The 27,067-nt window shown below is 38.4% G+C and overlaps 1 protein-coding gene across 2 annotated transcripts in view; it reads right to left on the bottom strand.

Moving 5' to 3' along the window:
* The window catches only part of SBF2 (SET binding factor 2), a 489,861-nt gene extending 463,769 nt beyond the window's left edge, over positions 1-26,092 (bottom strand). For both annotated transcript variants that reach the window (XM_047070360.1, XM_047070361.1), the window contains exon 1: positions 25,921-26,092. In XM_047070360.1, the coding sequence (XP_046926316.1) occupies positions 25,921-25,975 (55 nt within the window). In that variant the 5' untranslated portion in view covers positions 25,976-26,092. The remainder of the gene's footprint in view (positions 1-25,920) is intronic.
* Positions 26,093-27,067: the final 975 nt, after the last annotated feature.

Here is a 27,067-nt window from a genome sequence, read left to right on the forward strand (position 1 = left end):
GTTGTATGAGTTCTTTTTTTTTAAAGCAATCTCTGCACCCAATGTGGAGCTCAAATTTATGACCCTGAGATCAAGAGTCATATGCTCCACTGACTGAACCAACCAGGGAGTTGTAGGAGTTCTTCACATATTTTGGATACTAAGGTCTTTGCAGATATATGATTTGCGAATAACTTCTCCCATTCATTGGGATGCCCTCTCATTTTGATGGTTTCCTTTAATACGCAGAAGCTTTTTGGTTTGATGTAGTACCATTTGTTTATTTTTGCTTTCCTTACCCTTGCCTTTGGCATCAGATCCACAACATATCACTAAAAGTTATGTTGAGACTGCCGCCTATGTTTTCTTCAAGGAATTTTATGATTTCAGGTCTTACATTCAAGTCTTTAATCCATTCTGAGTTAATTTTTATGTATGGTGTAAGATAATGGTTTAGTTTCATTCTTTTGCATTCAGTTGACTAGTTTTCCAACACATTTTATTGAAGATACTGTCCTCCTTCCATTGTATGTTTTTGGCTCCCTTGTCATAAATTTTTTTTAAGTTTGTTTATTTTGAGAGTGCATGTGCGAGAGCAGGGGAAGGGCAGAGAGAAAGAGGGCAAGAGAGAGAATCCCACACTGTCAGTGCAGAGCCCAAAGCGGAACTTCACATGGGGCTCAAACTCACAAACCATGAGATCACAACCTGAGCCAAGATCAGGAGTCAGATGCTCAACTGACTGAGGTACCCAAGCATCTCTCCCTTGTCATAATTAATTGTCCATATATGTGTGGGCTTATTTCTGGGTTCTCAATTCTGTTCCACTGATTTGTGTCTATTTTTAAAATTTTTTTTAATTTTTATTTATTTTTGAGGGTGGGGGTGCAGACACAGAGGGAGACACAGAATCTGAAGTAGGCTCCACGCTCTGAGCTGTCAGCACAGAGCCCAATGCAGGGTTTGAACTCATGAACCACAAGATCATAACCTGAGCCAAAGTTGGACACTTAACCGACTGAGCCACCCAGGCGCCCCTGTGTGACATTATTGTAAGGCCAATATCATACTGTTTGATTACTATAGCTTTGTAGTAGAGTTTGAAATCAAGAAGCGTGATACCTCCAGGTTTGTTCTTCCTTCTCAAGACAGCTTTGGCTATTTGGGATCTTTTATGGTTCTGAACAAATTTTAGAATTATTTGTTCTAGTTCTGTGAAAAATGCCAAAGAAATTTTGATAAAGATTGCATTGAATCTATAGATTGCTTTGGATAGTATGGACAGTTTTAACAATACTAACTCTTCCAAACCATAAGCACAAAATATCTTTCCATTTATTTGTGTCTTTTCCATTTTCTTTCATCAGTGTCATAGTTTTCAGTATACAGATGTTTTACCTCCTTGGTTAAATTTACTCCTAGGTATTTTATTCTTTTTGATGCAGTTGTAAATGGGATTGCTTTCTTATTTCTTTTTGATAGTTCGTTATTAGTATAGAGAAAAGCAATAGACTTCTGTATACTGATTTTCTATCTTGCAACTTTACTGAATTCGTTTATTAGTTCTAACACTTTTTTTGGTGCAGAGTTTAGGATTTTTTATGAATGGGTATCATGTCATCTGCAAATACTGACAGTTTTACTTCTTACTTTCTAATGTCAATGCCTTTTATTTCTCTTTCTTGCTTTATTGCTATGGCTAGGACTTCCAATAATGTGCTGAATAAAACTGGCATTCCCGTCTTGTTCCTGATCTTAGAGAAAAAGCTTTCAGGGTTTGTTTGTTTCTTAAGATTTTATTTTTAAGTAATCTCTACACCCAATGTGGGGCTCAAACTTGCAATCTCAAGATCAAGAGTTGCATGTTGTACTGACTGAGACAGCCAAGCTCCCCTCAGGGTTCCTTTCAAAATATAAGCTCTGTTCCCAAAATGGGGTTTACACTCCCAACCCAAGATCAACAGTCACATGCTTTACCAACTGAGCCAGTCAGGCACCCCAAGCCTTCAGTTTGTCACCACTGAGTATGATGTTAGCTCTGAGTTTGTCATACATGGGCTTTGGTATGTTGAGGTACACTTCTCTATACACACTTTGTTGAGAGTTTTTATCATAAATGGATGTTGAGTTTTGTCAAATCTGTTTTTCTGCACCTATTGAGTTGATACTATTTTTCTCTTTCATTTTGTTAAACTACCTTTACTACGTAAAAAAGAGGAATATGCCATATCAAATGGAAAACTTATCCTGGCTGAAATTAAAGTATCTGGAACACATTCAACATATTCAAAAATTCTTATAGGATATGTAAAGGAATACTTGAACACTCTGTTATCCCTAAAAAGCAAAAACGTAGTTAACATTAAAAAATAATATAACTCTGAGGCACCTGGGTGGCTCAGTCGGTTAAGCGTCGGACTTCGGCTCAGGTCATGATCTCGTGGTTCCTAAGCTTGAGCCCTACATCAGGCTCTGTGCAGACAGCTCAGAGTCTGGAGCCTGCTTCAGATTCCGTGTCTTCCTCTCCCTCTGCCCCTCCCCCACTCACACTCTATTTCCCTCTCTCTAACACAAATAAACATTAAAAAATAAATAAAAATAATATAACTCAAGCACTATGTGAGAAAAGATGCCCAAATAAGTCTTTATATTAATTTATGAAATTAATATAAAAAATAATAACTACAAGATAATTCAAGGTGCTTATATAACTGTGCTTCCATCTTAGGTAAAGCCTACTAAGGGACATTTGTAAATAGCAGACAGCTTGAAGATCATAACAGTCAATAGATTCCAAAACAGTTCTGTTGCCACACTCCTCTCTTCGTGGCTCCAGAGTAGTCCTTATAATGAAGAAGGGATGGCCAGCAGCCATAATTTACCCCTCCCCCCATCGATAATTTGTACAGTGACTCAGTCTCCCTTATCTCTAACTCTAATAATCAAAGTATTTCAGGAAAATTAAACTTAGCCTATCAGAAAAAAAAGCTGAGCATAAATGATTTAGCGGTTGTATAAAGACCTGACCTATTTATACTAAAAATTCTCTTTTTAGGTAAAGTACCTATTTAAAGACATGGAGGGAGCAGAAAAGGATAGCATTTAGGTTGCCATCCCACATAAGTAAATTGTTCATTCAAAATTCATTTCACACATATTTATTAGGGATCTCTTAGGTGCCAGGTACTTTACTAGGGACTAGGAATTTTTAAAAAATGAGTAGGATACAATTCCTATCTTAAAAGAGCTCATTGATAGATAGACAAGTCAGCAAAATAATCAGCATAAAAAGTAAAAAATAAATAAATAAATAAAGCTGGAAGCAGCCTATACAAACCCAAAACTGTCTAGACCCAGACCTTTATGTGAAAGAGAAATAAATTTCTATATTGTTGAAGACATTTATGTTAGGTCTCTACTATAGGCAGCCAAACCTATGTCCAAACAGAGTGCTCTTTATACTAATGGAAAAAGACCCTTCCATTTTCCCTTCCAGGAAAAGAAAGGCATTGACTATAGGAACAGACAGAAAGAAGAATGTGAGAAAAATTTAAGAAGAAAAATTAAACACTTTCAAGTGAAAATGAGGGAGAAAAGAAAAAGTGCAGCAAGTTTCTGACTTGGGTGAATGACCAAGGTGAAAAAGTTTGGAAGAGCCAGGTATGTTCATTTGACAATACCGAATTTCCAAGTCCTAGAAGACATTTAGGTGGATTTTTTTTTTCTGTAGGCAGTTCCACCTCCTAGTCCCCATCTATAAACCCTTGCTAGTATCCTCTTGAAGCCTTGTGGCTGTCCAAAACTACCCAATGATTACAAATTTAGTTTTCATACTGATAAGGATGTGAGTCTTTTAAAGGAAGAAATTTCCATTTCTTTGCTAATGAGACTGATCAAGCTTAACAAAATTATGAATTCCTTAAGAACAAAGTCAATATCCCCCTCCCCGAATACCAACCAATCACTCAATTATTGACACTTGACTGAATGGCTTAAATCCATTTGGCACTTCACTTATGAAAGGCTGCTAATCTTTTTCTAAAGAAGAGTCTAGCTTTTTCCTAAATTCTCTACTCCTATTAATAGAACTTATAAAAGGGAACCTTCAGTATCTGGCTTGTTTTTTGTTGCAGCGTGATGCCTGGCACATAATAGCCAATAGAGACTTTTCAAATAAACAAATAACTAAATAATGTATTTACCTGGGGATACCCCAATTTCAACAGAGGATTTGTTCACTGTGTATGAACAAGAGCCTTGAACTCAAACAAACACACACGCCAGGATTCAGATACTGATGTCTCAAGTTCCAGCTATGTAACCCTGAGCAAATTACTTAATGTCTCCAAATCTCAGTAACTTCATCTACCTTATATATTTAAGAGAAATTAACAAAACCAGATAAAGTTTGACATATGGTATATGGTATTTGATAAGTGGCAGTCATATTAATAGAAACTATGCATCCCATCTTTCAAAAAATTTAAAAAGGCCAGAGAATATTATCCTATAATCTCCTGAAACATATTGTGGTGACTTTATCAAATGCTATAGTGTTTTCAAATATCCTTCATTCTTCTACAATCACATTCTTCAAACACACAATCTGAACAATAGCAGTAAAAGAAAATTTGGGGGAGGTAGAAGGGTAATGTAGTTAACTTGTATTTTCAAAAACCTTCAGTTTTTCACCATCCTAAATCAATCTTTATTGTTGTTCCCTCTCATTTCTTTCCTCCTTTAAAAAAAATGATATTATTAATCTAATCCTGTGTGGATCTTGGTTTACTCAGGCTAAAATTATTTGGTAAAACATCTGTCTCAAAAGAAAAACAAGGAACATTCTTTTCAAATTCCATACAACCGCGTGGGACAATTATATAAAGCATTTGTAAAATTCACTCCAGTCCCAACTGCCACTTTCCATTGCAAATTAATTTTCATACTATTATTTTCCAAGCTTGTTCTGATACTTGATTTCTTTCTCTAAATGTAACTAGACTTAGCTTAATCTGGAAAAAACAAAGCACGTATTTTTACCTACAAGCAGATGTCCTTAACTATAAACAGATTTTTTTCACTTAAAAACTTGTCCCAAAACTAGTCATTTTCTTTAAACAAGAATCTTTGAGGTGCCTGGGTGATTCAGTCTGTTAAACATCCCACTCCTGATTTCAGCTCAGGTCATGATCTCACGGTGAGATTGAGCCACTTGTTGGGTACATATCCCTGCTGTAAGAATGTGCACACTCTCTCAAAACATAAAAAAAATCTTCAATTTCAAGTTTTCAAGTCTTATATTTTACATAAAATATAATGACAGAATATTTGCTTAAAGGAGAAAATACCTTGAGATGTCAAGTTCCCAAACAAGTTGTTTTCTTAAAATCATGGTACTGACCTTATAAATTAATAAAATATATAAAAGAGCTACAAACAAAGGCTCAAGGGAAAAGAAGTTATCTACAGAAGGGTCTCACCAATGGAAAATGAGCCTTTCCAAGGAAGATAAAAATTCTTTCTCCAAACTCAGTCTATTAAGGAAATCACCAAAAAAGAAAGTTCTACAACTCTGTCTACTTGATAAATACTAAGTAAATAATTATTCACCATCCATTAGATAGTAGTCTGCTAAAATAATAGAAGTATCTCTGCTGAAAGGACTTTTTTCCAGTTTTAAAGATTTTTCTGTTCATAGGATATTGCCCTCAAGGGAAGACCTTGTAATTTTCAGAACTAAGATCACTGGTTTTAAATATGTTTAGGACATGATAAAGGCCAAAGACAAGTAACAACTTGTAACACTGCAGAGACATAATTTGAATTAGGTATAAGGTCTCATATCCCTGCTCCAGTTCCTTAGCATTCTCACCTTCATGAGACTTTGCAGTTTCCTCTGTTGTTGTTTAAGCAATGAATCTTATTAAGTGATTTTTTTCTAATTAAAATCCCCCTGAAGGAAATGAGAGTAAAAATTAACACAATCCTTCCGGAAGAGAATTGAGCAATATACCTCAAAACTATTTTTTTAATGTTCTTTTGGCTTTCAAGAATGGCTGGAACCAGAAGTTTAAATGATCTTTTCAAAGCTCGCACTCTCTCCCTCATGTTTTGGCTATCTTTGACTCTGTTCAATATTCAGCCAGACTCTCTAAACACAGGAGGGAAAAAACACATTGGCACCCCCAACTTGGTCATGGTCTCCAACCTTAGTTATCCTTGTAGAAAGAAAGAGATTTCCTTGTTTCTTCCAGAAGAAAAGACCCAGAGATGGCTCTATTTAGCCCAGTTTAAGATAGGGGGTGGGAGTAACTAGGACTAGCATTTTCTCTGGGACTACAGGAAACAGACAACAGCTTCCCACAGGAAAGGATGCTGAGGAGAAAATTAACACATAAATATAAGTATAAACATAAATATACCTATCCTTTGACCTAGTAATTCTACTGTTAGAAATTAAAACTTAACACTGTGTGCCAGACACTGTTTAAATAATTTGTAGAAATTAACTCATAAAATCTTTTTTTTTAATTTTTGTTTATTTTTGAAAGAGACAGAGCATGACCAGGGGAAGGGCAGAGAGAGAGGGAGACACAGACAGAATCTGAAGCAGGCTCCAGGCTCTGAGCTGTCAGCACAGAGACCGACATGGGGCTCAAACTCATGAACTGTGAGATCATGACCTGAGCCGAAGTCTGATGCTTAGCTGACTGAGCCACCCAGGCACCTGACTCATTTAATCTTCAAAACAACTCTATGAGGTGATACTATTTTTTATTATACCATTTTATAGATACAGAAACTCACACGCAGAAAAATTACATAGCTTGTCTAAGGCCAGAACTACTAAGAGGAATCAACCAGGAATCAAACTCAGATCATCTGGCTCAATCCCTTGCTTTTAACTACTAAACTTTACTGGCCTCTTTTTTATCCCAAGAAATTAAAGATGAATGCAAAGATTTAGCTAGGAGGATTCTTCACAGGCAACTATTTTTAACAGCAAAAATTTAGAAATAACCAAAATGTCTAATCATAAGAGATTAATTGGTAAAATGACTATATGGACAATAAATTGTATGTTAAAATAATAAACATAATTTTTAGCTAATAAAAATTAGTGCTATCATATAATATATATTTAGAATATGGAAAGCTGCCAGTAATAAGCAGTTAAGTTTTAAAAATACGGATTGCATAAGAAAATAGATGCTACAAACTTCTTTTGTAACAAGTAAAATAAAAATGATAACATATACCATAGGGAACATAGTCAATAATACTGTAATGTTTGTTCATTTATTTTGACAGAGAGAGTGAGCAGTGTCTATATCTAGACTTACAGTGGGGATCATTTCATAATATATAAAAATATCAAATCACTATATCTAAAACGTAAGATACAGTATGTCAATTATACTTCAATTAAAGGAAAAAAAGATGGAGTACCTGGGTGGCTCAGTTGGTTAAACATCCAACTCTTGATTTCAGCTCAGGTCATGATCTCACAGTTCATGACATCAAGCCCTATGTCAGGCTCTATGATGACAGCATGGAGCCTGCTTGGAATTCTACCTCTCCCTCTCTCTCTTTCTCAAAATAAATAAACAAACATTAAAAAAAACAAAAGAAATCACACTGGAAAAAAAAATGATACCTATAAATGCACACAAAAACTTCCAGAAAAACATGTTAAAATGTCAGCAGTACATCACTTCACACCCAGTAGGATGGCATCTTGGCAAAATGGTGATTTCACCATACCATTTCTCCAAAATTGTCCATTAAAAATACATAATCCCTAGTGAGCCATAACATGTGCATAAAACACCAGTTATGCTGGTTTAGTTTGATATTTTAATCGGATGCTTTGGTAACTAGTTATTGTTTAATCATTAGTAGAAAAACTAGACTCATTCTACAAAAGAGTAAAAACAAAGTGGTAAGAGGTCCCTCAACACTCCCTCAATGCTCTCCTAACCACCTGTTCTGAGCCCAGCGCCCAGCCATGGCATGTCACCTGATCAGGGCTTTGGCCTCCTCATGGCCATCTTATATAAGTACTCAGGGAGGGAAGGTTTCAAGAACACCCTGACCAAGAAGGAGCGGAAGGAGTCAATCCAGAAAGAGCTCACCACTGGCCCAAAGCTGTAGGATGCCAACACTGCAAAGGTGATGGAGGACCTGGACCAGGATGAGGACTATGTGGTCAATTCCCAGGAATATGTCACCTTCCTGAGGGCCTTTGCATTAATCTACAATGATGCCTTGAAGGGCTGAAAATAAATCAAGAAGGTAGATAACACTCTCTATAGGATCTAAGTCAAATCCAGTGGTAGGTAAATGTACAAAAAAAATTTTTTTTGGTCAAAAACAAAAGTGGTAGGACAGCTCTCAGAAAACATTATTTCAATTTGAATGTACAAATTAAATCAGCCCAGGATTTAGATGTTTGGAGACTCAAACTATTGTTTTTTAAAAACTGCTTCAACTAACATTCATGCTTACTGAGTAATGAAAATGGTATCATTATTTGTTCAGATTAAAATCAAACAGGAAAGATTACAAAGCATTAATTAAAAACAAATATGAACACATAGTTCTACAGAATTTATTTTTCTTTTAAAAGTAACTGAGAATGTGATGCTTGTTTAGCTGCACTTTGATTTGTACATGAATATTATGACCGTATTTCCAGGTAACATCAAAGTTTTGTCAATGCTGAGACCATGGGTGGAAAACAGGTACAAAAAGATGTCCTCTTCCCACATTTCTGTATGTGGTACATTCTTCTTTTCCTGTCTGAATTCTAATATAGCAGTCCAGTTTATCCCATAGTTTAAGGACCATGGTTAAGGAATGAAATATCTCCTGAAGCACAGTCTTGGTATAATCATCCAGAAGAGACAGATCCCTGGACAGGAAACTAGAACCAGGAAAGTGTACCTTAGATAGATCTAACAGGAATGGACTGTTTGACCCCCATCGAAGGCCTAGACTTCAGGAAACATGTTGACAGGAAAAATGACCTCCATCATATGACAGGAGGCCATAAGCTAGCTAGGACAGTATCTCTTTCAGAGACCACAGATCAAACAGGCCTAAACTATACCTCACAAACCAGATGACTGACTTGAAAGTTACTCTCTAGCTTCATTATCCTTGTTTTGTTTTCAGCCTTTAGAAAAGTCTTATTTCAGGGTTGTCTGGTTGGCTCACTCGGTAGAGTGTGCCACCAGAGTGGCCATAAGAGTGCCACTAGAGTGGCACATTTTACCGACTGAGCCAGCCAGTCACACCTCCTTAAAAAAAATAAAATCTTAAAAAAAAAAAAAAAAAGAGTCTTATTTCAGCTGTATCTCAACAAATAAAAGGGAAATGACTGGGTGGGGAGAGAGTTATTTAGGCCAGAATGTTAAGAAAAAAGTAGCATTCTATAAAAACACTAGAGAAACAGAAGAGGTGGGGAGCTCTTAGGTCAAGTCAACCTGTCCCATGTGGTGGCTTTCTTTCCATTGCCAACATTGGAAGACTGGGGTTCTAGTAAAAAAAAATATATATATATATACACATACATATATATATATATATATATATATATATATATACACACATACATATATATATATATATATATACATAATGGAATATTACTTAGCCATAAAAAAGAATGAGATCTGTCATTTGCAAAAATATAGATGGAATTAGAGAATATAATGCTAAGAAAGTTACTCAGAGAAAGATGAATACCATATGATTTCACTCATATATAGAATTTAAGAAATAAAACAAATGAACAAAGGAAAAAAAGAGACAAAGAATGGACTCTTAAATGCAGGTTAACAAAGTGGTGGTTGCCAGAGGGGAGGTGAGGGGGCCAGACTGGTGAACTAGACAAAAAGGATTAAGAGTATACTTATCGTGATGAGCACTAATGTAGAGAATTGTTGAATCATTATATTGTACTACTGAAACTAACATAACACTGTATTTTAACTATACTTCAATTAAAAAAATAATAGTAAATAAAAAAGAACTAAAAATTTCTGTAAAAGTACCTAGAATCTAACTGTGACAAGATCTGATGAGATGGGTACTACAGCCAAGATTCAGCAACCTCTGTAATGTTTGAAATGTTTATAACAAGAATGTATTACTACAATAAATAAAATATAAAACAATTTTAGCAATAGACAGGTAAGTGAAAGCAGGAAGGTGCTGATATACTAGAACCATGACAGTATAAGTCAAAACTGGGTAGAAAAATAGATGAGCAGAATTTCTAATCATCTGCACAAAAAAAGAATTTAAGAGCCAAGCAGAAAAAGATCAGTCAGAAACTAGATCTCCCAAGTAGGAAAAGTCAAGAGGAGTAAAACAAGATGCACAGATTGTAAAGAAAGGAGAGCAGACCACCAGTTTAAAATCAAAGGCAATTACTCTGCTTCTTATGAAAGCAAGTTCTCCTACAGAAATACTTTTGAACATTCTTATGTAACAGGTTTTTAAATTTTGTTTCCCAAAGTATCAAGAATTTCAACTCAAGAGATAAAGTGCAGAAGGACGAGAAAAAAATGCAATGAAAAGTAACTAGCCTATGAAAACAGTTGGGGGGAAAAAGTCCTAACTACTCTAATATAATCTTCATTTATTACTTACAAGTTCTCTGTTCAAGTCCCAATATTATAACTTATCAGTTCTCTTCCAGTCCTAATATTTCAGCCAAATTGAGAATCTACTCATTGTTTATCACTTCAGTACATCTGCTACTACTACTGTCCCCTAACCTAAAAAACCCTTCCTATTCCTCTCCCTCAATCTTCTCCACTCCCCAGTCCCTACAATGTATTTATTAAGAAAAGTTTTGATTTAAAGTTAGAAAATCATCTGAGTACCATTTAATCCCACTTAATTCAATTTAAAATCAGTATGAAAGTGAGCAAATTATTTAACTTTGATAGACCCCACAGGGTAACTCACTGTATTTCTATCAAGAGTCCGTAATATACATGAAAATGCTCAGTATTTTTAAATGAACTGAAGATCCAATCTGATAGTCTCTCCTATAAAGAAAATGCCTAAATAAATGTAAGCTGTGTGACACATCTAAAAAAAAATATCGATTGGCTTTCCCAACACAACAATACGGAGAGAACCGGTGGCACAAGTAAAAAAAAAAAAAAAAAAAAATTTAAAGTAGCCCCCATGCCCACCGTGAGGCTTGAACTAAGTACTCTGAGATCAAGAGTCACATGCTCTACCAACTGAGCCCGCCAGACACCCCAGCACAAGTAAAATTTACAACAAAGAACATACATAGATCTAGGAGCACCTGGGTGGCTCAGTCAGTTAAGCATCTGACTCTTGGTTTCAGCTCAGGTCATGATCTCACAGCTTCATCAATTCAAGCCCTGCATTGGGATTTGCGCTGGCAGTGTGGAGCCTGCTCGGGATTCTCTCTCTCTCCCCCTCCCCCACTCACGTTGTCTCTCTCAAAATAAATAAACTTTTAAAAAACTTTTAAAAAAGAACACACATAGATCTAAACCTTTTTAAAAACTATGTGCAAAACTGTGTGTGTGTATGTGTATGTGTGAGTGTGTGTGTGTGTGTGTGTGTGTATTCCAAGGAATTCTGACTTTTCCATAGTATATTATTCACCCAAATATTTACACTGAGTGTTGTTTTAACTTGTAACGTTATGAGAATGGTTTTTTTTAAATATATTTGCCTTTTGAAAGTACAACCTATTACAAAATTATTACAAAATTATTTTTTAATTAAGTCTTATATTTTGTACTATTCTGTCCAGATAAATTTCCTAATACGTACAAACAGCAAGCATTATAAAAACTTCATGAGCCACTATGTTTATAGTAAGTTGAATAGTGTCACCCCCAAAATTCCACCAGAACTCCAGAATGTGACCTTATTTGGAAATAGAGCCTTGTTGACGTAATTAGTTAAGGATCTCAAGATGAAATCATCCTAGATTTAGGGTGTCCCCTAAATCCAATGATTATTGTCTTCATAAGAGAAAGGAGGAGATTTGGACACAGAGACACAAAAGAAAGCCATGTAAAAATGAGGCAGAGATCAGAGTGATTGATGTCACAAACCAAGGAAGCCTAGAGCCACCAAAAACTAAAAGGAAGGAAGGATACTTCCTTAGAGTATTCAGAGGGAGCAGTGCCCTCCCAGCACCTTGATTTCAGACTTACAGTCTCCAGAACTGTGAGAAAATAAGTGTTTTTATAAGCCACCAAATTTGCAAGATGTGTTATGGCAGTGCTGGAGAGCTCATAAGTGCTGGAGAGCTAAACTGTAGCTATCATACAACACACTGTAGTATTGTTAAAACATCTTGAAAAGTAAAGATTATTTCTCTGGTATTTTCCTATAATAATGTGAAGGTCCCCTTAAAATACAAGCTTTTTTTTTCTTTTCTTAATCTTTTTGTTCCTATACTCTAGAATAATCGATATCTGTAAAACTGTACATAAATTTTGTTTTAAATCTAGCCTGTCTCAAATTCATTTAAACTTAAGCAGCAGTTGTATGAAATATTTCCATAGGCAAAACTTTCATTCATTTTTTTCAGTAAACAATGAAACACAGATATAACTAAAAAATAAAAATAAATAAAAGCTCTAATGAAAAATTCTAAAATGAAGACATAAGTATAAGAAAAAGTTAAATAATTATGAAACTATAAGTTATCTTTTCCTTTAAAAGGTAGATTACAGAAATGAAAATTTTAAATGAACAGCCTTTACTTTGTAAATAATTTCATAACCCAAGTCATTACTCAAGTTCAGCAATAATTAAGTAACTGGGCATTAAATCTTGTTAATACCTAATGATCTCAGTTTTGACAACAGCAATGTTTTAAAATTAAGAAATACTAGGGGCGCCTGGGTGGTTCAGTCAGTTAAGCATCTGATTCTTGATTTCAGTTCAGGTCATGATCTCACAGTTCGTGGCATCGAGCTCCACACTGGGCTCTGCGCTGACAGCAAGGAGCCTACTTGGGATTCTCTCTCTCCTTCTCTCTCTGCCCTCCCCAGTTCCCACTCTCTCTCTCTCAAAATAAATAAATACTTAAAATAAATAAACACTAGTCTACTACCAACACAGTGATTTAGTCAGTGTCTTCATTTTTATAACAGTTTTTAATGAAGATGATCATCATGTCAGGCACATAATATATAACATAAATTAACCTACAACTGGGAAATAAAATTGCTGCTCAAAAAATTATTTTGAGAGGTTAGGTTTCTTAGGAATTCATTATTTTGATAGTTGTATCTAAAATTTAAAAGCTTACCCTGAAACCTTTCTCAAAACACTTTACCACTATCTTTTCCCAATACCCAAAACTGTCCCTATCCACTAATGCTAAGTTTACCTGTATATTTCTGGTTCTATCAAATGCCTATGTTACTTGTCACCTCCCACAAAATCCCCACAGGGGATCAGTGACATGTTTTTACGTACACCATTATAAAATATCTCCAAGACTAATCAAATGGCAATTTTATTTTCCAAAATACACACTCTTTAGAAGGGAGGAGTCAGAACCCACTGATACACTTGTATTCTGTACACAGAATGTGTTTGAGACCCCAAGTCCTAAGGAACTTTCTTCCCATACTTATCCACCCTCTCCAGCATCAATTGCTCTAACTCCATCCATTTCCACTCATTGTTCTGCCTTCATTTACGTTCAAATCTGTCCTATACATTTTTTTAAACTCTCATTGGACCTATTTCTGCAATTTAATTCAAACATATCTAACTAAGCACCAATCAACCAGACAACTCAGATAAAAAAAAAATGACATCCTGGGGCGCCTGGGTGGCGCAGTCGGTTAAGCGTCCGACTTCAGCCAGGTCACGATCTCGCGGTGTGTGAGTTCGAGCCCCGAGTCAGGCTCTGGGCTGATGGCTCAGAGCCTGGAGCCTGTTTCCGATTCTGTGTCTCCCTCTCTCTCTGCCCCTCCCCCGTTCATGCTCTGTCTCTCTCTGTCCCAAAAATAAATAAACGTTGAAAAAAAAAATTAAAAAAAAAATGACATCCTTAAAAACAGTAACAATAAAGCCTTTATCCTTAAGATAAAGTGTTCAAAGTTTTCCAACCAGATACTCTTTTTTTTTTTTTTTAAGTAATCTCTACACCCAATGTGGGGCTCAAACTCACAACACCAATATCAAGAGATATTGATATGCTCCTCTGACTGAACCATCCAGGCAGCCCTCCAACCAGATATTCTTACCTCTCAAAATCAGATGACTCAAACAAATGGTCTTAATCTGCTGTTTCAACTTACTATCCTTTCTCCTGCTTTAAGTTTTGCAATTTGGTTTACAACACAAGATTCCAGCTGTAACAATTCTGGGGTAAGACTATCCTTGAATAAATTCTCAAATCAGAACATGGTATACAGGAGTACAGGCTTAGGTAACTTCTAGCCCAGTATCTGCCACCCAACAGTGGTGTAACCATTCACAAGAGGAGGTGGGTGGGTGGTGCAACCAGGTGCATCAGTTTCTTTCTGAAAAGAAGAAAGTAGACTCCACATCCAGCATGAAACCCAACATGGAACCCAACATGGGGCTTAAACTTACAACCCCAATATCTAGACCTGAACTGAGATCAAGAGTTGGATGCTTAACAGACTGAGCCACCCAGGCACCCCAGTGCATCAGTTTCATATCCACAAAGTGGACTGAATTAAACAATCTGTACAGTTAACTTATAACTCTAACATTTTATGAAATGGAAAGATCTTGATTAACTCCACGTGTCACTGATCATTCTGCCATACCTGACACTGAGAAATATTCCCTCACTTTCTATGACTCACTTTTCATGACTCTTGATTTCCGGCACAGAAAACTCTAATTTATAATGGTTTAACCATATGAGGTTATAATCTTTCATGTAAAAAATAAAAATTCAGAGGGCAGTTATGACAATCTCACTATAAATCATTAGGACCCAGGTTCTTTCTAGGGTTTAAGTCCTTATCTACATGGCCATAGCTCTATGCTAATGACTGTCAAGTCTCTGTGTCCAGCCTCTACTTGTCCCCTTTTCTGAAGTCTCGATTTGGATGGCTATGAAGTAAAACTCACCATCTTCCAAGTTCACAAAGACAAATTTTAACAGAAAAATATTTTCAACCACCTATTTAAGTCATGATATCACAAGTATCCCAGAGTTTCATGTTTGGAATTTTACATCACTTCTGAATCCTCTTTCACTTCCCACAGCTATGGGAAGTTCACACCATCATGAGCTCTAAAGAGAAAATAAATTGGATTCGGTGAGGCTTATACAGCACATGACTTAGGACGTGCATTTATCAAATTGGCTTTGGCCCCCCAACAACTCTAATGTTCTAAAGTCACTATCCATATTAACAAGTCCATGAGCCTATTTGTCCTTATTATCAAGTCCATGAGCCTATAGTAAGACTATTTGTGTCACCCCAAAACTCATATGTTGAGACCTAACTCCCAATGTGATAGCATTTGAAGGTGGAGCCAAAGTGATGATATTTGGAGGTGACTAGGCCATGAGGGCTCTGTCCTCATGAATGAGATGAGTGCCCTTATAAAAGAGGCTCCAGAGACTTCTCTTGTCCCTTCCACCATGCAAAGACATGATGAGAAGACCACTACCCATGAACCAGGAAGCCAGGCCTCACAGGAAGACCCTGAATCAGCTTGGGCTTTGATTTTGGAATTCACAGCCTCCAGAACTGTGAGAAATAAATGTTTGTTGTTTAAGCCACTCAGTCAATGAGTGTTACAGCAATGAGTGTTACAGTTGTTACAGCAGCTCAAATGGACTAAGACACTACTGATAGTCCTCATTATACATTACATCTTCAGAGCTTTTGATATTTATTCATCATTTCTTCCTCCTCAAAATTCTCTACACCCAAGGTTTCCATGATAGCACACAATCTTGGTTCTCTTGCAATACCTCTGACCACTCCTAATTATTACTGCTCCATCTCCTTCTTAAATATTGAATTTTCTCTGGGTTCATTTCTTAGGCTACTTATTTTTTCACCCTATACACATTTCCTCAACAACCTCATTTTTTTTTGTTATATCTGACAATCAGTTGATTATTGGTAATTGCCAAATTAAATCTCTAATTTTCAATTCTCTTCTTACATCCTGATCCATATATCTAACAACACCTAAATGACATCTCTACCTTGATTATAGGCAAGCACCTTTAATTTAACATATCCAAAACTAAGCTCAGCATTTCTTTCCTGCATCCAAATTTATTTCTTCTCCTGAATTCCCTATTTGCATTCATAGCATCATTACCTGCCCAATTAACTAGCTAGAGACTTTGTTACCCTCAACTACTCTTTCTCCTTTACCCCTCACATCCATTTCACTACTAAATTTCACTAATTTGAGCTTTCAAATTTCTCTGGACTCCATACCTTCCTTTCCATTCCCTGTAAAAGTTCCTGAGTTTTCTCACACTGGTCTTTCTTCCTCTAGTCCACTGCCATTTGAGTCATATTTCTATGTTGTTTCTTGTTTTTCAAGACCCCAATTTTTCAACAGACCCCACTGTCTACAAAGTCAAGGCTAAATTCCATAGCCTATACAGAACTTTTCATAATCTCATCTGAACCCACTCCAGCAAAGCTCACGTCAATTCCCATCTACACTATACTTTTCTCCACTCCTGGAACAAGACAGTCACATATTTACATTTTTTTCTCCCTGGCTATAATCTCCTTTACCCTCTTATCCCCATGGCAATGCTTATTCATCTTACATAACTTGTCTCTTGATTTTGGCTCAGGTCATGATCCCAGGGTCGTGGGATCAGGCCCTGCACTGAGCATGGAATGCTCTCTTTCCCCTCTCCCTGGCTTGTGAAAGAAAAGAAAGAAAGGATGAAAGAAAGAAGAATGGGGAATGGGGGAAGGAACCCAGGCTGACTATGAATTACAATGGTTCCATAATAACCAATAATCAGTTTTTAAAGTGTCTCAACCTATATGGACAGGTATTGTGCATAAGTTTACCTCTTAGCTTATCTCACTTATACTGCCTAAATAAAACTGATGAAACACCTAAGAAGTATTTCAAATCTTTTGCTAATATACTTAGGTGAGTTGATATGAAAGAATACGAGAACCTCAAATAATTATACTTGACTCCAGGTTAAATATATCTAGATAAATCGGTTAAATTCTAAATGTATTAATGGACAGCAAAAGTAAACAAAAAGAGGAGTGCCCAGCTGGTTCAGTCAGTATAGCAAGCAACTCTTAATCTCAGGGTCATGAGTTCAAGTTCCATGTTCGGTATGAAGCCTACTTAAAAAAAAAAAAAAAAAATTAACTTAAAAAGAAAGTAAACAACAAAAAAAGTCATTAAGGGATTTAACCCACGTGGTCATTATCAATTTTTCTTGGACAAATTTCAGTAAAGTAGAAGAAACAATAAGAAAAATAAACAGTTTTGGTTAAATAAGCTCACCTGTTAGAAACATGATATTTCCTAATTTCCTAAATATTGTGCCAAAGTCATATGCAAAGTCAGGAAAATAAAGTCTTAATTTCAAATTATCAAAATCAATCTGTCATAAAAATCAGTGGTTTTCAAGTTATATTCTCCTTAGCATGACAGTATATTATAAGAGCACAAAACTGGAAACATATTAAATATCCAATAATAAAGTGAAATGATGAAGTCAAATTGATATACCCATAAGATACAATAATAACATCTACTGAAGATGTTTTCCTGGAATTTTATAGAATAATCTTTCCTGGGGCGCCTGGGTGGCGCAGTCGGTTAAGCGTCCGACTTCAGCCAGGTCACGATCTCGCGGTGCGTGAGTTCGAGCCCCGCGTCAGGCTCTGGGCTGATGGCTCAGAGCCTGGAGCCTGTTTCCGATTCTGTGTCTCCCTCTCTCTCTGCCCCTCCCCCGTTCATGCTCTGTCTCTCTCTGTCCCAAAAATAAATAAACGTTGAAAAAAAAAAATTTAAAAAAAGAATAATCTTTCCTTATGTCATCAACATTAAGGAAAAAGTAAGAATACTATGAGTATCTTTTTATCTACTTTATTTTATAACTTTATTTTATTAAATAAAATAGCTTTATTTTATAACTTTTTTGAATTATTTTTTTTTAATTTTGAGATAGTTGTAATAATAAATAACACAGAAACCCCATTTCTCCTTACCCAGTTTCTCCCAATGGTAACACCCTATAAAATTATAGTACAATATCAACACCAGCAAACTGACACTAATACAATCCAATTTCTTATTCAGAGTCCCCAGTTTTACTATATTTATTCACATTGGTGTGTGTGTGTGTTTCACTTCCATATGATTTATCATATATGTAGGTTCATGTATCCACCACCTAGTCAAGATACAAAATAGTTCTATTGCATGGACAATAGCCAAACTACGGAGAGAGCCCAAATGTCCATCAATTGATGAATGGATAAAGATGTGATGTATATGTACATATATATACAAATACATATATATAATGGAACATTACTCAGCCACCAAGAAGAATGAAATCTTGCCACTTACAATGACGTGGATGGAGCTAGAATGTATTATGTTAAGTGAAATAAGTCATTCAGAGAAAGACAAACACTGTATGACTTCACTCACATGTGGAATATAAGAAACAAAACAGATGAACATATGGGGTAGGGAAAAGAAAGGGAAACAAACCATAAGAGACTCTCAATGACAGAGAACAAACCATAGATTGATGGAGGGAGGTGGGTAGGAGATGGGCTAGATGAATGATGGGCACTAAGGAGGGCACTTGTGATGAGCATTGGGTACTATATATAAGTGATAAAAACCATGGAATTCTACCCCTAAAACTAATATTGCACTGTATGCTAACTATAATTTAAATTAAAAAAAAAAAAAAAAGGAAAGAAAAAAACCCCAAGAAACAAAATAGTTCTACCAACATAAAAATTCCTCCTGTTACCCTTTTAAAAATTCATATATGGGGGCGCCTGGGTGGCGCAGTCGGTTAAGCGTCCGACTTCAGCCAGGTCACGATCTCGCGGTGCGTGAGTTCGAGCCCCGCGTCAGGCTCTGGGCTGATGGCTCAGAGCCTGGAGCCTGTTTCCGATTCTGTGTCTCCCTCTCTCTCTGCCCCTCCCCCGTTCATGCTCTGTCTCTCTCTGTCCCAAAAATAAATAAAAACGTTGAAAAAGGAAAAAAAAATTCATATATGTTTTATTATTTTGAGAGAGAGCATGTGGGTGGGGGAGAGAGAGGGGCAGGGGGGCAGAGAGATAGAATCTTAAGCAGACTCCATGCTCAACTCGGAACCTGATGCAGGGCTGGAATGTCACAACTATGAGATCATGCCCTGAGCCAAAATCAAGAATCAGATACTTACCCAACTGCGCCACCCAAGCACTCCCTTCCTGTTACTCTTTTATAACCACACTTTTTCTTTATAGCTTTTTGTATTTTCCATATTTTCAGCAATTGTGTGTTCATTCAGTACATCATTACCAAACATCTACTATGTGTCTGCTACCATTGTTTTGGATACAATTCAAATTGCATTAATTATTTTTAACAGTTTGTAAAAGCAATTTTTCAAAAGACAAGGTTGTCTTTCAACCCAATTTTAATGCAGATATATGAAAAAATTTAACTAAGAAGTATTACTAAAAAAAAGTGTTACTAAATGAAAAGTAACTTTAGGAACATATATAGAGGGCACTGATTAAATGAAGGAAAACTGTGGTATTAAGTATACAATATTTCAGTATCATATTATCATAATCTGATTAGCTTTTAGAGACAGGTAATAAAATCATAGTAATTCCCAAAGAAAACTTCATAATAAAGATTTACAGAATGAACTAGGTTTGTTTTTCACTTACAATTCAAACAAGTACACAGATTTAGTGGATTTTCTTCCAATAAGTTTCAACAGAGGGCTTCACATAAAAAGGACTATTCAAAGGAGACCACTCAAGACATAAGAGTGTTCAAATGTCTTCAAAGTGATCCCAAACTAAAACATCTGCTCTTCAAAAGACACTGTAAAAAAATGAAAAGGCAAACCACAGATTGAAAGAAACTATTTACAAAACACCTGATAAGGACTTGTATTGGAAAGTGAAAAACAAACAGACAAAAAACCTTTAAAATAAGCCAAGCAATTCAATAGAAAAGAACAAAAATTTGATCTGAAAGTTTACAAAAAAATATTCAAATACAGTAAGCACATGAAAAGGTGATTAACATCATTAGTCACCAGGAAAATGGAAATTGAAACCACAATGAAATATGATTACATATCCACTAGAATCGCTAAAAAAAGTTTCAATTTTAGAAAGTAAAAATAAATAAAATAAAAAGATCAGCTGGAACTTTTATACATTTCTGGAAAGAATGCAAAATGGCACAGCCAATTTGGAAAATAGTTTGGCAGTTTCACACAAAGTTAAACAGACACTTACTATATGACCCAGCAATTCTTCTCCCATGTATTTATCCAAAAGAAATGAAACCATATGAACACTCAAAGATCTGTATGCAAACATTCAGAATAACTTTGTTCATAATAGACAAAAACTGGAAACTCAAATGTCCGCCAAATGGTGAATGAATAAATTCTATCATATTCAGCAATAAAAAGGAACAACTGACAATAAATACAAAGTGGATAAATCTCAAACATGTTTTTAAGTGAAAAAAAGTCAGACATTAAAAACACTATATAATTCCAGGGGCTCCTGGGTGGCTCAGTAAGTTAAACACCCAACTTCGGCTCAGGTCATGATCTCAGGGTTCAACAAGTTCAAGCCCCACAATGGGCTCAGAGCCTGGAGCCTGCTTCAGATTCTGTGTCTCCCTCTCTCTCTGCCCCTTCCCCACTCGTGATAGCGCGCTCTCTCTCTCTCAAAAATAAACATTAAAAAAATTTTTTTTAAACACTATATAATTCCATTTAGATGTTATTCTAAGACAAAAAAGGACAGAAAACAAATCAATGATTGTCAGAGGCTAGGGAGGGAACTGACAGCACAGGGGAAGAGAGAATTTTCTGTAGGGACAGAAATGTTCTATATCTATACCGTGATTGTGGTAGTGGCTACATTTATGTATACACCTGTCAAAACTCTTTAAACTGTTCAGTTAAAAAAGTGATTTTATTATATGTAAATTACACTTTGATAAACATGACTAAAGAAAAATTATCCCAAGTAAAGAAATTATAATAAAGTCATACATTTTACTATCCAAATTCTATAGTTTATAAAAGCTTCTGGATTCTGTTAATTAAAAAAATAATCTTCCCTAGGGTACCTGGCTGGTTCAGCCTATAGAGCATGAGACTCTTGAGACCTCGAGGTTGTGAGTTCGAGCCCCACATGTGGCAGAGAGTTTACTTAAAAAAAAAACAAAAAATAAAAAATAATCTTCCTTTTCTCTGCTGTGGGATGGTGAGTAGTCATGACAGCCCTGGGTGGGGTGCGGGTTGTCAGAGCCCAAGTGAACCAAGGACGGAGTCCATGTGGGAAGGGTCGTTCAAAAATGTTCTCAGCTCAAGTACTGGAAGAAGGGTGTCAATGCAGAAGGGCAACCTGGCATGGGACACTAGGGTGAACAGAGCGAAGAGGATGTATTCACATGAAAGTAGCCCAGTGTGGGGTATCAGCGCCTAAGTGGGGTGAGAAATATATCCACAAACAATGGGGAAGCTGATATGGGGAGTCAGAGTAGGTTGAGGAAGGTGTCCCTTTATCAGGATATCCTGGTATAGGCTGTTAGATCCTGAGAAGGGTAGTGGAGTGGGAGGGATAGAAGGAAGAATCAGCAGAGAAAGAAAGGCATCCAAGAGAGGAGGAGGAGGTAGCAAATATGAAAGATTGGTCAAATACAGGAGGATTGAATAAATATATTAAGGATAATGGAAACGAGATTTCTCACTATCAAAGAAGAGTATTACAAATATGAAAAAGAAAAAAAAAAAAAAACTAGAATGGACCCTGGAGTGTCGTACTGAAATTGGAAGTATTAGTGTAAACTCATCATTTTCACTATATACAGATAAATAAAAATATATGTAAATGTGTTTGTGTCCATACATCTATGTATTCCCCAACTTCATCCATTAAGAGGGTCTGAGAGCACTAACAACCGAACAGCAATAAAAATACTAGCACTGAAATCTTAGCTTCAAAATGTCATTCTCAGGGGCCCCTGGGTGGCTCAGTCAGTTAAGCATCCAACTTCAACTCAGGTCATGATCTCACAGTTTGTGAGTTCAAGCCCCACGTCAGGCTCTGCACTGACAGCTCAGAGCCTGGAGCCTGAAGCCTGCTTTGGATTCTGTGTCTCCCTCTCTCTCTGACCCTTCCCAACTCATGCTTTGTCTGTCTGTCTCTTTCTCTCTCTCTCTCTCTCTCTCTCTCTCTCTCTCTCTCAAAAATAAATAAACATTGAAAACAATTCAAAACATCATTCTTAGGGCGCCTGGGTTGCTCAGTCGGTTGAGTGTCTAACTCTTAGGCTCAGGTCATGGTCTCATAGTCATAAGATCGAGCCTGGCATCCAGCTCTGCACTGACAGTGTGGAGCTTGCTTGGGATTCTTTCTTTTCCTCTCTCTCTCTCTGCGCCTCCCCCACTCTCTCTCTCCCTCAAAAATAAACAAACTTAAAAAAAAAAAAAATCATTCTCCACTAAAAGGATTCCGGGACCCTAGAGAAATGGCCAATTGCAGGACTAAGGCAGATATAGTATAGGATAAACTTTCTCATGCCAAAAAGTAAAGACATGCTCAAAGAATGATAGGGATATGTCATGAAGACACAGAAGCCAGGTTGAATGGGCTCTCACTGGCCAAATAAGAAACAACCTAAACATCAAAATAAATAGTAACAGAATATAATCCACTAAAAAAAAAAAAAAAAAAAAAAATCATACGGGGGTTCCTGGGTGGCTCAGTCAGTTTGAGTCTGACATCTTGGGGCGCCTGGGTGGCGCAGTCGGTTAAGCGTCCGACTTCAGCCAGGTCACGATCTCGCGGTCCGTGAGTTCGAGCCCCGCGTCAGGCTCTGGGCTGATGGCTCGGAGCCTGGAGCCTGTTTCCGATTCTGTGTCTCCCTCTCTCTCTGCCCCTCCCCCGTTCATGCTCTGTCTCTCTCTGTCCCAAAAATAAATAAACGTTGAAAAAAAAAATTTTTTTTAAAAAAAAAAAGAGTCTGACATCTGACTTCAGCTCAGGTCCTGATCTTGCAGTTTAAGCCCCATGTGGGGCTCTGTGCTAACAGCTCAGAGCCTGCAGCCTGCTTCGGATTCTGTGTCTCCCCTCTCTCTGCCCCTCCCCGGCTCTCTCTGTCTGTCTCTCAAAAATAAATAAACATTTAAAAAGAAAAGCTTGATGAGGAACAAGATATTTACAGAGCTTCAAAGTACTCCTCACAAAACTATTTATTAATTACATATTAACTTTATAACGAAGAAGCCTGGCAGGGATTGCTTATATCAAGTAATCAAAGTGAAAATCATCAATAATGGGATAAACTGAAATTGTGTACCACCTGATAGGCTGCAATGAGCATCACTTTTTGTGATATTTCTACACAAAGTACATAACCTGTATGTATCTAATCACTGGAGAACAGATAACCCCAAACTGAGGGGCATTCTACAAAATAACTGCCCTATAATCTTCATAAGTGTCAAGGTTATGAAAAGCAAGAAAAGATGAAGGAATTGTTCCAGACTGAAGAATAAAGAGACATAACTAATAAAAGCAACATATAATTCTGAATGGGATCCTTTTGCCAGTAGAAAGATTAATAGCACTATCAACAACGCTTAAAACTAGATGGAGTACTATATCAACATAAATTTCCTGATCTTGATAATTGTATTGTGATTAAAGGAGAATATCCTTTTTTGTAAAAACATGCACACTAAAGCATTCTGGAATGACGGCATCAGGTCAGCAGCTTCCTCTCAAATGGTTCAGGGAAAAAAGTTCTTCCTACCTTATTTGCAAGTTTCTGCAAGTTTGTGATTGTTTCAATTTTCTTAAGTGAGAAAAAACAATGTTGCTAAAAATGAAATAATGTTAAAAATAAACTGTGATTTTGGGGCACCTGGGTGGCTCAGCCGGAGAAGCCACCCACTTTGGCTCAGGTCATGATCTCAGGGTTTGTAACTTTGAGTCCCACATCGGGCTCTCTGCTGTTAGTGTGGAGCCTGCTTCGGATCCTCTGTCCCCCTCTCTTTGTCCCTACCGACTTGCGTGCTCTCTCTCAAAAATAAATATTAAAAAAAATAAATAAACTGTGATTCTCCATATTGTTGGTAAGAGACTGCAGAATGCAAAATTACTAGGAAATAAGAAAATGTTGGAGCCAGAAGATACTTTAAATACAGCCCAACCCCTTCTCTTAACAATTGACCTCCATTAGGTCATGAGTAGTGACAGATTAAAAAATGTAAGTTTCCCACTGGGGCACCTGGGTGGCTCAGTCGGTTAAGCGACAACTTCTGCTCAGGTCACGCTCTTGAGGCTTGTGAGTTTGAACCCTGCATTGGGGTCTGAGTTGAAAGCTCAGAGCCTGGAGCCTGCTTTGGATTCTGTGTCTCCCTCTCTCTCTGCCCCGCCCCTGCTCACGCTCTTTCTCTCTCTCAAATACGAGTAAACATTAAAAAAAAAAAAAAAAAAAAGTTTTTAAATAAAAATTTCCCACTGAAGGAAATTAGAAGAGTAATAGTGAAAGGAGGAGTTGACAGAGCATGGGTAGCACAATGACATTCTGACGCTACAGATGACTGTAACCATCAGCAAAACACAATCTCAGCATCTCCTCTGAAAGATGTAGGGACTACCAGCTGCTGTATAAAATTCCTTGCAAATGTGCAACTGGAATTAACCTGAAATACATGTGCTTTCTAGTTCAATTTATTACATTATGCTTAGCTACAGAATACAAAGAAATGCAAATACAAAAATAAACGTGCATGAACCCTGAATTTTCTTAAGTTGCAGAAGTCCAATGATGAAATTAAAATTCAATGCATTTGCCAAACTGTTCCTTATGAAGAAAATTTTGCGATGAAATAGAAGATTAGAACATGCATTAAACACTGTGTGTCAATTATACTCAAAAAGACTTTTTTAATCCAAAAAAAGGTTTTTTAGTCACACATTAACATTAAGACCTTCAGCGGTTGGATGACTGTCCTTACTTAAAAGATAGTGCTCAGACACTCTGAAATGAGTATCATATCTTGTCCTGAAAGAACAGGGAGCATTTCCTAGAAACGTTTAAAACTGCAAGGACCCCCTTCCCCAGTACCATGGGTTCACTGGGGCGGTGACTAGACAGGCCTCCGACAAGGAAGGGGTGAGGTAGCACTGGACTCTCTCAGCATTTCCTTTTGGAGAGGACAGCCCCTTGCGTCACTCGTTACTCACTCAGGATGCAGGGCAGAAGTTTATCCCCGAGGAACTTAACACAGTTGGCTCCTGCCCTCCTAGCCCTGAGATCCTGGCCCAATCCCGCGGGCACCAGGGCGCTGCCCCTGGTACCCGGCCTCCTCCGGAGCGAGGGTCGCAACACCCGGACTCGCCCCCAGCTGGCCCAGCTGGGCCTCCCTGGGCCCCCGCGGACGCGGCCTCTTCCCCTTCTTCTCCCCTCCCCCTCCCCTCGTGCCGGTCCCTCACGCCCACCGTGAGGCTCAGCCCAGCCACGAAGGCCGGACACCGACCTCCCGCTCCGCCGCGGCCGGCCCGGCCCTCCCCGCCTCCCTGCTGCGACGCCCAGCCCCGCAGAGCCCACTGGACAGCAGCCGGGGAGGGGGGGGGGGGGGGACGGGGGCGGGGAGGCCCGGGGGCGGCGCCCGCCCCACACCCTTACCTGGCTTCTCGTGGTCGTAGCCTACTACGATGAAGTAGTCGGCCAGCCGGGCCATGGCCGCCGCCGCAGCGCCCGGGAAGCAGGTGCCCGTCGCCGCCCTTGCCGCCGCCGCCCACCGGGCCCGGGAGGGCTCAGCATTTTCCCTGCAGCAGCAGTAGCGGCAGCGGCGGCACTTCAGCCATGTTTGACAACCAAGGCGCGCTGTGCGCCTGCGCTAAGCCGAGCGCCTGCTCCTCCCCCGCCCCCACCCGCGCAGACTCCCGGACCGGTGGCCAAGGGTGAGCCCACCCCGCAGCTCCCCGGGTCGCTCGGACTGCTGGCTTAGTAGAGTGGGCTGCTGGACGTATTCCCGCCACCGCAGCCGCTCCTGGTGGTTCACTTGGAAGCCTGGTTGCCCTTTCGTGGCCCACCACCCCCCGCCCCCTCCCCTTTTTTTCCTAAGCGGGGAGTCCTTCCTTCCGCCTTCTCTATTCTTTCTTTCTGGATCTGGGAAGAAGAGACAAGGATCGTTGAGGGGTCTCCTGAAAAGTTTGGCTCTTCCCCTCCCCCCACTACTCCCCTACCAAAGACGAGATTCTCCCGCCCTCGACTGCAGCATGGAATTTGCACTGCCAGGGCTTTTGCTGCACGTTTCCTGTTTATGTTGTGCAGATGGGAATTTTAGGAACATGCCACCGAGCAGGCGGGGGAGGGAGAGGCTTTTGCGCAATCTTGAGGCGCCTCGTGCTTCAGTGCTGGGTGGGCTGGGGGCGGTTGGCCTGGGCTTCCCCCGGAGTGCCCGGTGGGGGTGGCTGGATTCCACCAAAGAACGCGGCATCCCCGGGATCCTCCTGAACTGGCCGGGTCCAATAGAGTGTGAGGGAGGAGGCTTTGTCTCTCCCAAGGGAGCCCCTCCCGCCTAGGTTTTCTGCCCTTGCCGCGGTCCCAGGGCTCTTGTAGCAGGAGCAGGTGGTGGCTTCCAACATACCCACTCAAGCACGCAACACAAAGAATTAGTGGGTCTCACTAGAGATTCTCTAGGTCACTTTCTTTCTGGCTGCTAGTATTGATCATTTCAAATTTGGCTGGTGAAACACCCAGATGAGTTTGTTTTGTCATTTGTTAGTATATGAGGAAGTTTTAGTAGTCGGATAAGTTACAGGGGGTA

The sequence above is a fragment of the Lynx rufus genome, unplaced genomic scaffold (genome assembly GCF_022079265.1).
Source record: "Lynx rufus isolate CCGP_SWC_20201006 ecotype Redwood Valley unplaced genomic scaffold, mLynRuf1.p SCAF_9, whole genome shotgun sequence".
In the NCBI taxonomy this organism is placed as follows: Eukaryota; Metazoa; Chordata; class Mammalia; order Carnivora; family Felidae; genus Lynx; species Lynx rufus.